The following is a 14791-nucleotide window of genomic DNA, read 5'->3' as shown; positions in this document are numbered from 1 at the left end:
TGGATAACACAGATCGAGAGTAAATAGCCTCCAGGGTTTAAGGACAGTCAAACCACAGTGTTCCCACTAAAGGCACATGTAGCTACCTAATGAAGGTCTTCTCTACATCAAAGGCTCTCTAGCTTACTTCTGGCAGAGTCACAGCCCATCTTACCACAGACTTTATAGGACATGGCAAATTCGCAGCCACTGAAAATATTCGCTGACTGAATGGGTAAATAGCTATTTACTAGCCAAAAATATTTTTTTCGTTTCCTTTTTTTTTATTTCAAAGTTTTTATTTAAATTCTACTCAGTTAACATAGTGTAATATTGGTTTTGAGGGGTCAAAATTACTTTTAAATCATCTCCAACTCTACAATTCCCCAGCTCTCCAGATTTATATAGAAGCCTTCTAGTCATTCATTAACGCAGTCAAAAAAATGTTACCTGATCTATGACTACATGCTAGGCATTCTGATAGGCACCATATCTACAGAAATAAATCAACAGAAATGCACAATTCAAAACAAGAACAAAGTCTCTTGGAATTTTTAAGTCTCTAATCCTAAACTAAGAAAAAAATTATAAAAACTCTGAAAGAACTTTACCCTTCCGTTTCATCCGTTCAGTACCTAAAATTAGTGAAGTGCCTAAAAGTATATGAAACATGAGAATTCTAAACATCAGGTAGCTCTGTACTACTGAATGGGGCAACCCAATACAAGCCTAAAGTGCATCCAAATGCTTTCTGCCATGGTGTCTCTCCATCCTATCTACCCTCTCCCAGACTTGCAGTATGCTATGTGTGATCCCAAGGCATTCAGTCGGTCACCCTTCACAGCTACTATTTGTGTTTGACTACTTCTTATACCAGGCCTAGCCCCGGCTAAGTCTCCAACTGGCTTTCTTGTGTACACAATTTTTTTCTAGAATCCAGGTATCTCCATATTTCCCTTACCTTTGTATAAAATTTCCTCCTGCAAACTATCTTACCTAACATAAAATACTTCATACATGTTACAATTCACATTTGAAGTAAAAAAAATAACCAACTTTATTTTTCAACTCTAAGAGACACAAGTCTTATTCTACACTAGATATGACCAGCTAAGTCATACTATAACTTTTTAAAATTTTTAAGCAATTTTAATGCCTTCCTATCTTCATCACAAAATTAATAAGGTAAATTAAGTGTATTATTAACATAAAGTTTCATACTTGCCTATTATGAATGACTTGTAATTCTGGAAGAAGTTGGTTTTTAAACCACTGATCAAAATCAACACTGTCAAACAGCTCATAAGCCGCTAATCCAACAGCATTATACACTACAAAGAAGATTTGAGAAAAAAAATTTAAATTTCAGATGCTGGGCCCAATGTTAAGTGTCTTATATAAGAAACTAATCCTTAGGGACTACTTTAAAACATGTAAGTAATATGCTAATAAAGAGAAATTTACAATGTTAATCAAAGACATTATTTAAACAGACACTGTAGATTCGTTATTTTACTTTACACTTTTTCCTAAATACTCCTTAGTGCTTTCAAACAGAAAGCTACATTCATTTAAACATATTTGAGTCAAATTATAAAAATTATAAAATAACATCTGCTTCTAAATGGACACAATATTTTATGATCTGGTCTTTACCTACCTCTCTCCAGCCTCATCTCTCACCACAACCCTTTACACTCTATGTTCCAATTAAACCAAGCTACTCCCAGTTCAAAACTTAATTGTGCTTGCTCCTCTTCCCTTCAAATTTTTGTACATACTGCTCCCTCTGCGTGGAACTCTCTTCTCACATAGCCCCTCCCCTTGTTAACTCCCACTGATCCTGGTGTTCTCACATTATACTTCTTTAGGAGCCTTTCCCTACGCACACCCATACTACCTTGTGGTTTTCCAATGGACTACCTAATTGCCATCTACTTCAACATTAATCACTGGTACTATGCTATAACCAATTGTCTGCTTACTTAGCTATCTCCCCACCAGACAGTTCCTATATTTTAGGTATCCCTGTATCCCAATCTTCCAGCCTAACACCTGCCACAAAGCAGACATCCCAAACATTACTGAAGAAGTAATATTTCTAAATCGGTTTAGTTTAACATACCAGCATCTTTGATTAATAGTGCATTCATATCTTCCACATTAGTGGGTCCTGAAAACATAAGTATCAGCAAAAGTAAATAAAACTAGTTTTTAAAAGATATTTTATTTCAACTCAATTTACTAATTTATCATTTCAGTTTAGCATAATAAATTTCATGACATTAAATATACATATAGGTATAAAGGGAAAGTCTAGATTTTGTTATCATCACCATTAGAGAGCACAGGTACAAAATGTAAAGCCATATTACAATTTTAAAAATCATTATAACATATTTGAAAAATGTCACATCAAGCCACAATCCAAACAAATACATGCCACAGATTGCTAACTAGTGTATAATACCTTATACACCCGGATTTAAAAGAGAACACTTAAAAGAAAAAATAAAAAGATGTATCCCTCAAAAGAAAAACAAACCAACAAAAAAGAAAAAGCAAGGGCCATTCACACAAGAAGCTCTAAACATAATAAACAAACCAGGTCATGACAGTACATTAAAGGATGGGAACAAAAGAAAAAGTGCAGAGAGAAAGTGAGAGCCATCATGTCAGGTGGAAACTTCTGAATAAAAAGTTGGCAGTCTCCTACCACTGTCCAGAAAGGAGAGTGTCATGGTTAAGCCATGAAAAATACAGTTTCCTTCGTAAGTCTATTTCTCTAGAATAGAAAGATTTCTAGCAAGTTTATCAAAGCATTCTTCTGCTGTGAATTTTTAAGCTCTCTACTTGAAGAAGCTGGAATAAGTACAGCCCTAAATAAGCCAACTGCTCCACAACTGGAAAGATAACTAAACTCTGAAACCACTGAAATCCTTACCACCACACAACTTATCAGAGTGTAACCTAAATAGCTTATCCACTTTTCTACAGTGGTTTAAAAAAATAATAATAAATAGAAGAAAATGGAAATGATGCTCTAAGCTTAAAAGGAAAAGTAACTGAAGCAGTACAAATATAACCAACTTTAAGAATCAGTAATCCTATATTAAGAAATTAGTAAATAACTGTAACTTAGAAATCAATCCATATGAAAATACAAGTAACACTAAAATTATCTTCACAGATGAACAAAGTAAAACCTGACAGTTGTTTCCCTTGGTTTATAATTTAAGAACACGCTTTAGGTTTTTCAGAGAACAAAAGCCTGAAAAGTGAGCTGCCCGCTCACTACCACAAACAAGATCAGGCATCTCCTGCCCTACAACAGAGGCTGCTCTTGCTATTATTTTCTTATATCATCACCTGCTCAATCCCTGGTCCCTTACTATGTAATTTCTGCCCCAACATTTCAAATAATCCATTGTCCCAGAAGTTTCCCTGGCCTTCTGCCTCTTCCATCACTGGACACTTCTAATAATGTGCTCTTCTCCCCAGGATTCACTCCCATATTGCTCCTCACACCTCTGCAAGAATTTGTGACCTGGCTTTTCTGCAGGACCTTCATCTTTTCATATGCCTGAAGGTGAAAATCTTGGGTTCTCTCCTTGAAGTTGCTTTTGTCTCCCAAGGCCCTTTACACACACACTCTAAAAGTAAAACTCTATCTCCAACCACTACTACTAACAGCCTCCCTGTCATTAAGACCCAAGTTCAGGATCATGTCCGTCACTCTCCCTTGCCCAGCACAGTCAGTCAGTCACCAAAAGTCAATCAACAAACAGTTACTGAGAGTACCAGACACTGGGAATAATGTGTGAACAAAACAGATGTGACCACTGCCCCTCTTCCTGGATTTTACAATATAGCAGAAAAGTCAGAAATGATAAATTCAGTTGATATTACTGATGCACAATCTGCAATTAGCAATCAAGTACCAGAAAGTTCACACCATCATTCTCTCTCTTAAATTCATTATCTTCTTTCCATTCCCACTGCCACCATCCTGAGCCTAACATTTGTCATTTTGAGCTTTTCTCCCACTACTTTCACAACACACTCCAGGTAGACCACTTCTCCACGCAATATACCTGACGGCCTACTATTTTGCTTATGCTGCTGGTATGCTTACGAGAGCAAAATCCAACTATCATGTTCAATGCCTATCTCAAGGCCGCCTTTGTCAGTTGCCCATTCTTGTTCTCTACCCTGAAAGCTAACCCTTCAGAAAAGAACACATTCAGGTCTTCCTCAGATTCTCATCTATTACATGGTGCAGGAAAAAATGCATTGCACATAGGAAGCAGGCACTCAAAACTATTTTAACTGAACATGAATTCATTAAGTATCATAAAATATACTTCACCTTGAAGTGTCTGCATCATTTCTAGAAGTACAGGAGTAAGAGTCTGATTATATTCATGGAATATATCTATAAATAGTACTTCAGTGCAAGGCTGGAGAGGAAAGAAACCAGTTTTCTAGTGAAAACAATGATATATTGTACTGATCGATTCTACAATACAGCAAAGAATACTCATTCTTAAAATCATAAAACTCCAAAAATGTTTCCAATTCTTGATGTTTTTACATAAAGTAGATTACAAATGTTGTAGATACACTGGGAAAGAAAATCAAATTATAATTCGATTCCTAACACACAGAAAGTATATTTTACTATTTCAATCATTTGGCATCAGGCATTCAAAAAGTAAAACTCCAGAGAGAAAATAACTTATTTTTAATTAACAGTTCTTTAAATTAAAAAAAAGGCAATCTAAAGCCACATCCATTTGCAGATTCAGTACTATAAATGACTATGCAGGAACTAATTTGTTAAAAATTATGTATTTTTCTTAGCAATGACACAATAAGTAACAACTGCAACTCAGGAATTCAATTCACCACAGAGAACAGTATTTATTTATTTATTTTCAATTAACATATAATGTATTATTTGTTTCGGGGGTACAGGTCTGTGATTCATGAGTCTTACACAATTCACAGCTCTCACCATAGCACACACACCCCTCCATGTCCATCACCTAGCCACCCCATCCTTCCCGCCACCCGAATAGTATTTCTTTTAACAGACACAAACAGTAACAGAAGTCAGTGTTAGCTACATAATAAGAATGATTCATTTTGGTTCTTAAAAGTACCAAACCATCACATTAATACAAAGGAATTATAAATTTTGAAGGTACCATGCTTTATGTTTTAAAACAAATCTTACACACATACTGAAATATGTATAGATGAAATGATACGTCACCTCAAACACTTGCTTCAAAATAATCCAAGTTGGGGTTGGGAGGTACTCATATGAAATAAGATTAGCCATGAGTCAGTAACTGATAAACGTGGGTTTTGGAATATACAAGGGCTCATGATATTACTCTATTTTTTAATATGTTTGAAATTTTCCACAGAACAAAGATTTTAAAAATTAAAGCAGTTAATTTTTTTAAAAAATTTAAAGCACTAATAATTTCTCTAATTAACTCTCTGGTTTTCTATGTAAGCTTACAAAACTAAAAACATTTACATTCTTAGAAAAAATAATAATAGTGTAAATTATGTAAATGCAACTTTTCACACAAAAAAATAGTTAAAAGACTACATTTGATTAATTTTCCTCAAATGTCGGCCGTATCAAAAAAATGTGCGCTTAGAAAAGCATTCTAGAAAGCATTCTAAAGGGGCGCCTAGGTGGCTCAGTTGTTAAGTGTCTGCCTTCGGCTCAGGTCATGATCCCAGGTCCTAGGATCTAGCCCTGCATCAGGCTCCCCGCTCCGCGGCAAGCCTGCTTCTCCCCCCTCTCCCACTCCCCCTGCTTGTGTTCCCTCTCTCGCTTTGTCTCTCTCTGTCAAACAAATAAATAAAATCTAAAAAAAAAAAAAAAGAAAGCAAGCAAGAAAGCAAGCATTCTAAAATTAAAAGCAGTGGGCTGGTCTCTGAGAATCACATTTGGTGGTACAAGAAATAACGTATCAAAAAAAGCCTCAAAATTACTGAAATACTTTGCGGGGGGTGGGGTGGGAATCATTCTAGCCAAAGAGAAGTAGTTTTCATTTTCAAAAACATTTCCTATTTCTGCATTGACAATTACTTTTCCATCAATGTGACTGCAAAATGCAGAAAAATTCAGTTTGCAAACCCCGAACTGAACAACAAAAATTTAGGTTAAAGTTCATAATTTAATTAAGTACTTTCTTCTCAGATACAGATTCCTACAATTATAGTTTCCTATTTGTCTGGTTTAATGCTTGGAATCTTCAACAAAATATCATTCTCTACTAAGAGTTATAGAAGCATTAAGCATTTCCCTATCAATTTTTTTTCAATCAATACTTACCCTCAAACTGTATTTCCAAGAATCTCCTCCTGTTTCTTCCACTGCTGCAATTAAAAATATAACAAATGATGCTCACCATGCAATAATGGTGTTTCCAAAGTCTCATTTTGGAATACAAAGATTTTAAATAATGTCAGTCTATTTCCATGAATGGTTTTAAACATAACACTGAAAGCAAATCCTTGGGAACACAAGGCTTTACACAGATCTCTTTACAATACACTATAGATCACATCTGTGTATGGGAGTCTCCCATCAAGTGCTCACATAAGCATTCTCACTTTCATTAAAAATTCTCTATGGAGGAAAGCTCAAAGGGCTTTGTCACTTCCAGAGTAAGTAATTATCACCTGACTTGCACACAGTAGGCACTCAAATATAACTATAATCCTGAGATTATATGATTTCAATATAATGTTTTATAAGTTAAAATAATTAGGAACATTTTCAGAAATGTTCTATATTTAAATTTTTTTAAAAAGTAAAATACTTCAGGGACTTTTACAAATCTAGGAATTCAGTGTTTCATATTATACTATTACATCCACTATCACTTCTCGGCCTTTTGGCTAAGATCAGGTGCATACTATTACATCCACTGCATAAAGAAAGCAATATGAAACTTAAGATTTTAGCTAAGAGAAAAAGCAAAAACAAAATAGGATACATATAGTGTAATGCTGTATTTCCTAAATGAACTAAAAGTATTTTTAAATAACAAAAAGAGGGAGACGACAAGTCTTCCAAAATATCTGAGGCATTCTTAAAATCTTAGGAAATATATGAACAGAACTACACAAAGTCACCCAGTCAAAGGGATGAGGAGAGCCTAACATCTAGCCTATGTCTGAGGACGGCTTAAGTAATTTGCACACACGCACTTTATTCACACAAAGGTACTTTACTAGACACATAATTTCTTGATTTTCTGTAGCAAGGACGTTGCTACTTTTATTCTATTATTAAAATTCAAATGTAAAAAAGATCTCCCAGAAAAACATTTTAATCATCAAAAAATTCATCTTAAAATTAAAATTTAAGTAGGTGATCTATTCAGCAATTCAGTAATTTTCCAAATTTCTTTTTGAAATAAAAATGTCTACTAATAAAAAATAAGATGGAATGAATCACAAAGTACAAACTGACCTGATAACAGAGACAGGTAGTTTATTTTATACTTTTGTTTTAAACTATATCATATGTTCATAGGAACATCTAAACATTTTTAAAGGTATCTTTCTGGAGAAAATTCCACATATTTGAAAAAATCATTCATTTTCTGCTTCTCAATTTGTTCTAACAGATAACAAACTTTTAAAAGCCAAGATTCTCAGATCAGAAGTGCTATATTAAAACACAATGTTGTTATGCCTATCATTCAAATAGATGATACGTATTTAGGGAAGGAGGAGAAAAGCCAGGTGAAACTGAAAAACTGATTCTTACTAAAGCCTTCTGGGTCTTCTTCCCACATTGTCAGTTCCTCTTCAGTTAGCAGAAAATAATGAGAGACTAATCTTCTACATATCTCTGTCAAAGTGGGATATGTGAAGAATGCCATCTTAATCTTATGAGCTTCTAGAGTTTCAGGGCTGCTATCTAGAAAAATAAAATTTCCAAGTTAATCATACAAAGATTCTACCAAAGTTGGATTACGTAACTTCAATAAATTTAAAAATACACTCTTGAGGGAGAAGATAAAGTGGTGTATAAATTCTCATTTTTCTTAAGGGCAAATTTCAAAGAAATTTCTTTATTCACACCACACACATCAGTCTTGCCGCTGTCCTCCCACTACAGCCTGTACATCCCTATGCTATATTATCACACCATATTGGAGTGACTTAGATACATATGTCTTTCTCTCTCCTACAAGAACTCCTCATTCACCTTGGTATACATGCACTTGAATGCAATCCAATGTCTAGAAGTAACCTCACTAAAGTCAGAGAAAAATTTTAATTGTACAAATAAATTCAGCTTACAACATGTACTGCAGTGGTTATTGGAGTACTTAATTCTTCAAGTCCCAAGGCTTCAACTGACCTTTTATTGTGCTACAAAAGATAGTTTACTAAATGCATTATATGGCTTTTAAAGCTGGCACTCACATATTAAAGTCTCTAATCCTTATCTCTATTTCATGTCCAAGCAACATTTTATTTTTCACACTTAAATAAGTGAATTTCAAATACATAAAAATAGCAATTACTTCACATTTGAAATAATGGGAGAAAAACCTGCCAGTAAGGCATTACCTTCAAAATTTTTGGATGGCTTATAAGCATAATTTTTAACAATCATCTTAATAAGATTCATGCATTGAACAATGAATCGTTCGAACGTAACGCCTTCACCAACTTCCGTAAATACATAGCTTACAGAAAATTCCAGTGATCTCTGAATTAGAGGAGTAAATGAAAACGGATGCTGATCCAAGAAGTCCAAAAGCTATAAAGAAAAAAATTAAAATGTATTTTCTCCAAGTTCATATAGGAATATAATCATCCATACGTACATCTTATAAGTTTGCTAATATACATCTGGCAAGACTTGAACCTTGGTGGAGAATCTACATACGTGTAGTTTTCTATGTAATACACGTGCAACTGATTTCATGGGATACATCCTATAATGTGGGTTATGTCAGATTGTATCTCATGACAAGAAATTTCTATTATTTCTAGTCCAGGGTCCAAAATAGACTCACTTCATACTTAATTCAGTAACAATGGGTAAATCTGAAACAGAAAGTGTGTATACAAAAGACAGGACTTTAAAAAGTAATAAAGGCAAAAAGTGAAACCACATTTCAATTATCAGTTGATGAGGTAGATTTCCTCTTTACGAAAGAATTCTGGCTAATAAACGCCAACAAAATAATAGAATGCCATCATTCTGTAACCCCTTATCGAACAACAGATGTAGGCATGATCATTAACAGCTTCTAAAATAATCAACAGGGAAAGGCTGCTGAGGAACTTTATAATGGATAGCTCTCCCTCAGCACTGAAGACAGACACTGTATCTCCTGATGTGATGCAATACAAAATACACAATACTCTTGTAAAGCACTCTTGCCATCCTTGCCCTCCTCCACAAAATAAAGTCTGAATATGATCAAGCCTCTATATCTAACTACAAATTTGTAAGAGATATGGGAAGAGGAAGGGTATAGAGACAAAGGAACATGGTAAGTAACACAACAGGATGGAGAGAGCCAAATGCAAACAGGAAAAACCCTAGAAGGAAATTATCTATTATCTCGACAGATAGCAACAACAACAAAAAGAGAGAACTGACACTACTAAATCCCAATTCTAACAAAACAACTATAAAAATTGAGAAAAATCTAAAAACTGGCTAAACAGAGGATAATAGAAAGTCACTCCTACTTTTTAAATGTGTTAGATTGGTTACTTTAAACCCCTAATCACTTAAAGATATATATTCAAATATTTATAGATAATACTAATAGGATATCTGAGATTTGCTTTTTAAAAACCAGCAAGGAGGGGAGGGAGAGGAAGTATCCAGATAAAACAGCAAACTTTCAGCATATGTTGATAATTCCTGAAGCTAAGTGATGACCTCAAGGGGACTCGAATATGTTTGAAATGTTCCAATTTGTAAAGCTTTAATAAAGCCAGACATTATAAATGTGAATTTCATAAATGAAATTATTTATGAACACTGCACAGATCCACTGACTAACCACATCATGGCATTTTACTTTGCTTTGTGTTTTTTTGGTTTTTAACTTAAAATACCTGAGTCAATTTCCTGCTGGCTCTTGGAAGATTAGGTAGGCTTTTGCTGTTGAGGCTATTTAGAACCTAACTGTGGGAAATAAGAAGAATTGAAACTAAAGGTACTGCAACTTAACCAAAGACATAAGAAGAGCTCATCTCTATTCCTTTTCTCCACTCCCAGGGGAACAGACCTTAATCCTATTAATGAAGCTTCAGGAAAAAAAGGGAAACTAGGCTACAATAGATACAGCTACCTGTCTTCAACGACCGGTTTTAGCACAATGCAGTCCTCAAACCAGGTCTTCCCAACTCTAGGTACTTCTCTCAACCATCCCCAGGCCAAAATTTCATAAAAATCAGTCTCTATAAAACTTTGTTTGAACAGAAATTTATACACATTGCCTAGCACAAGTGCACCCATATAATTCTATTCAAAAGATGTTTCATATTGACGATGATAATCTGTCATTCTGAATACAGTGACTTCCTGATATTACACTGCCTGTTACATATGACCTAGTTCCTGCTCAGCTGCAACTGGTACCTTCTTTATCTCTGCTTTTAGCCAGTAGGCTTGAGAATAAGAAACTTCAGAGGAATAAACGTCTCTAACATTAGGATTTTTTTTTTTTTTACAATAAAGTGACTTATAACTGATATATGGCATATAAATTTAATTATTACATGCATGCTAAATACTTCAAAATACAGTTTTTTTTAACTTTGCTATAAACAGTCAGAAAATAAATTACTTCAAAGAATGTACGCTCACACCATTCTCCTTCTTAAATCTGAGTATGTGTATTTTATTTAAGAAAACATACTTAAAATAAGAAAACTTACCACTTTAGTAAAAAGAATGATGGTCTTTTCCAATCTATCTCTACATATGTTATCTGTACCTATATTTCTACCTGTTAAAAATACAATTCAAATATTAGTACAAGTTTATAATACTCCATTAATTCACAATCAAAACAATGACAAAACTTTTCACAAAAAAATATAATTTTGTACATTTTGCATTATAAATTCATTACTGTGCTTTCCCAACTCTAAAAAATTAATCAAGTTTTTTAAAAGATTTACACTTAACAAAGTAATCCCCAGTACCATGTTTCACAAAATTAATCCTCAAATACAAACTGAGCTCATGTTCAAGTAAAAGGGAAGTAGCAATTTTATCCATGAATTACCAATCACATTTTCAAAATCTAAATTAGTCATAGTTGAAATTTACAAGCAAAAGAGGTAAAAACAAAGCATTCAAAGAGTATAACATACTCATTATTTTTCCTGCATTTTCTGACCATTTTCTTCAGATAATTTCCCTGGCATAATTAATTAATTTTGTACATTCAGAATAGTGTCCACCAGCCCATCAACTACTCTCTATAATCATACTCTTCTGAATCATCTCATCATTTACATCATTCTCCTCTCCTGGGAGGACTCCTATTCTTCCCTTTGCTTCTCCACAGGGTAACCAGAGAAAAGGACCATTTTCATAAAAGTAAAATACCTAATATAAGTTGTCTTATTCATCTTTGCATGTACAGTACCCAGAACAGTGCCTGGCAAAAGACTCAACATTGTTTTTACTAAGCTGAAAACGACTGACATGAAACAATCAGCAACTCCCTAAAAATGAGTTCAGTAAAATATCTTCTCAGACTATTAAGTCCCCAAGGACACATGCACGTAAATGTACACAAACACACACAGGATGTACACATGTGTATGTGCACATGCAAGCACATGTGTGTATATTCTGTGTTTGTAGGTGTGTATGTTGAGTAAAGCTGCTTACAATCACAGGGAAAAGGATAACAAACAGACCATGAGTATAATATAACACAAATATAAATGCTAAATTTTCTTGTGTGCAGTGGATGAGAGAGGGCCCTAAAGATAAGCCAGTGAAGATTAATATACAAGGGATTTACAAAATTAAAGTACCATTTAAGGTAATTTATATCATACCCACATGTAAAATGAACTAAAAAAGACAGAACCTATACAAAGTCTAAGGAGCATGTGGTGCAGGAAATGATGAGCATTAAATTTAATGAGCATTTAATGAGCATTAAATACATGACTACTGTGGATATATGCATGGAAAAGAGCAGCAGCAGTAAAAATATCTACAGAGAAACAGGACACAAAACAGATTAAAAAAAGTTTCCGCAATACTCAGGACAAGACAGGTGTATGAAGACAAAGTGAGCTCCCAATGCAACCTCAGAGGATTGATGATCAAGATGCAAGAGGTTAGCCTCTTCAGATACGCAAGCAGAGCACAAGCTATGAATAAGGATTCTACAAGTAAAATCTACTGTCAAAGGAGTACTTACTGCATTCCAGAAATTGCTTCAGACGGTCAAATATTCCATGTAAAAAACCCTAGAAAAAAAGTTTTTTTAAGGTCTCAATTTATTGTTGTAAACAGCTCCCTTATACTTTTTCAAAAATACTAAAATGTATCTATCACATCATTTTAAAAAGTTAAAATGAGAAAATAAAAAATACTATTATTAACAAATCTTCCGTTAGAAAATACAGTATTTCATCTCTTCAATGTTTCATTTCAGTTACCTAAATCACTTTGCAATAAATAAAACATTATTTAAGCATTCTGTTTAACTAAATAATCTCTATTCTCCTCACTGATTTTCTTCTTCCCAGCTCTTATAATCCCCTGGCATACTGTCTATTATCTGTCTGCTCCCACTAGAATGTATACTCCCTAAGAGCCAGAAATTTACTATGTTTATTACTCTATCCCAGAATCCAGGAACAGTATTTGAGAATAATAAGTACTCAGTATATGAATAAATGGTACTAATTATTTAAAGTAGAAGTTCTCAAGCCCAAGTATTAAATTTATTAGCTTCAGATAAAAGAGAAAACAAGTGTCATCAATTATGATCTGGTAAAAATCTAAACAACCCTTAGTTGTTAATACATATTTTAAGAAACGTTATAAAAATTTTACAGCTATAAAGGGATAGTGAAAAACTAATTAAAATTTTTAAAAATTTAAACATCACAGACTTTTTCAATCAAAAAATTTTGGTGTATAAAAGATGTCACATGCTCTTTCAACAAATACGATAGTCCAGGTTTTTGCACAAAATAACTACATGGTGAAGGCCATCCTGATGAATGACTAACTAGAATAGTGTTATTTCCTCTTTGTCCTTAGGCATATGTTGTCCACTCATCCATTCTTGAGTTTGAGACAATTCAACTAGGATATCATCATCTGATGACTCAGAAATAGATTTCACTTAGACAATTTCACCATCATTATCAGGGCCTAGAATGCTGCTCTCAGTCTGTCTGAGAGCATCCATCTTCTGATTCAGATAAAAATTATGAAATCTCTTCCTCTCGTCAATTTTCTTCTCTGCCATTTAGGGCAGAAAATGAAGAGTTCTGAATTTTCAGTGTGTTAAACAAAAGCTGAAAGTAGAATAAAAATGATAGTGCTTCCAGTCTTCTTTATTCCTTCTTAAAGATGATGGAATACAGTGCACAACCCAATAAAGAAACTGAAAGATGACAGTTTCACTACTACTTCAACCTTCTGGCAATTCCATCATCTTACATTTGACACTATTTCAGTCTTTTTAACCACAGTTGAGAATAACTGAAAAGTAATGATAACTAACAAAAAAATAATTCCTAGGATGATGAAAGAGCAAAATGTTTCATTATAGGAAGAATAAGATCATTGAGATCCTATATGTATTTTAAATTTATACAGTAGTCCAATGGTCCCTTAAAGAAAGGACAACGTAGGGGCGCCTGGGTGGCTCAGTCGTTAAGCGTCTGCCTTCAGTTCAGGTCATGATCCCAGGGTTCTGTGATCGAGCCCCACATCGGGCTCCCTGCTCAGCAGGAAGCCGGCTTCTCCCTCACCCACTCCCCCTGCTTGTGTTCCCTCTCTCACTATGTGTCTATCTATCAAATAAAATCTTGAAAAAAAAAAGTAATGACAACGTAGAAAGAATTTTACTCTATTTCTTTTAAATAATACTAGTTTATCAATCGGGGTTCTCCGAAGAAAGTAGAAAATTATAAAAGTCATCAAATTTAGTAAGCTAAATGATTGAATTCTTGATTCAAGAGAATCAAGAATTTACAAAATTATAGACAGCTAACTAATCTGCAGGCCAAATAAACTAAGTTACAGTTTATGATTATGTTATATAATTACACAATAACTCAAATTAACCATTAAATGGTCATTTATAGAGCACTTTAATTAGCTGAACAATTTACAAAAAATCATTATCTCCCTTAATCCTCACAACATCCAATGAGGTAGGTATACTATTATTTCATCTTCATATTATAGACAAAAAAAAAAAAGAAAGAAACTGAGTATGAGGGTAGGTAAGTAAACAGCTGGAGGCCACGCTATCAGGAAAAGGCCAAGTCAAGATTCAAATCCAAATCTATTTGCCTCCAGAAACCAAAATCTCACCATTATCATACAGCGCTTCTAAAACATCTTTTAAGTTCCATGTTATTTTTAAGATCTTTATGTTACCTGAAAAACCGCTCTTAACTTGTTAAAATTCTATTTTGTTTCCAACAAGTCAATATACCTTAACTGCTACAAAACAGCATTTTAACTGAGTAAAAGTGGACATACAGTTTCAGTAGACAGAAGAAAGACTCTCAAGGGAAA

At 33.9% G+C, this 14791-nt stretch overlaps 1 protein-coding gene across 5 annotated transcripts in view; it reads right to left on the bottom strand.

Annotated features, from left to right (window-relative positions):
- IPO11 (importin 11) overlaps positions 1 to 14791 on the bottom strand; it is a 194632-nt gene that overhangs the window by 122421 nt on the left and 57420 nt on the right. For all 5 annotated transcript variants that reach the window (XR_003612426.2, XM_028123860.2, XM_028123863.2 and 2 more), the window contains 8 exons: positions 12447 to 12495; positions 10936 to 11006; positions 8599 to 8791; positions 7787 to 7939; positions 6341 to 6384; positions 4349 to 4439; positions 2105 to 2152; positions 1205 to 1310 (listed from right to left, as the gene is read on the bottom strand). Coding sequence is in view for 4 of the 5 variants with exons in the window: in XM_028123860.2 (XP_027979661.1) it covers positions 1205 to 1310; positions 2105 to 2152; positions 4349 to 4439; positions 6341 to 6384; positions 7787 to 7939; positions 8599 to 8791; positions 10936 to 11006; positions 12447 to 12495 (755 nt within the window). In the remaining variant the exon portion in view is untranslated. The remainder of the gene's footprint in view (positions 1 to 1204; positions 1311 to 2104; positions 2153 to 4348; positions 4440 to 6340; positions 6385 to 7786; positions 7940 to 8598; positions 8792 to 10935; positions 11007 to 12446; positions 12496 to 14791) is intronic.

The sequence above is a fragment of the Eumetopias jubatus genome, unplaced genomic scaffold, assembly GCF_037043125.1.
Source record: "Eumetopias jubatus isolate StellerSeaLion01/CBP00866 unplaced genomic scaffold, mEumJub1_p1.0 scaffold_5, whole genome shotgun sequence".
Taxonomy (NCBI): Eukaryota; Metazoa; Chordata; class Mammalia; order Carnivora; family Otariidae; genus Eumetopias; species Eumetopias jubatus.
Note: the sequence above shows the minus strand (reverse complement) of the source record. Positions and strands in the feature narration are given on the sequence as shown.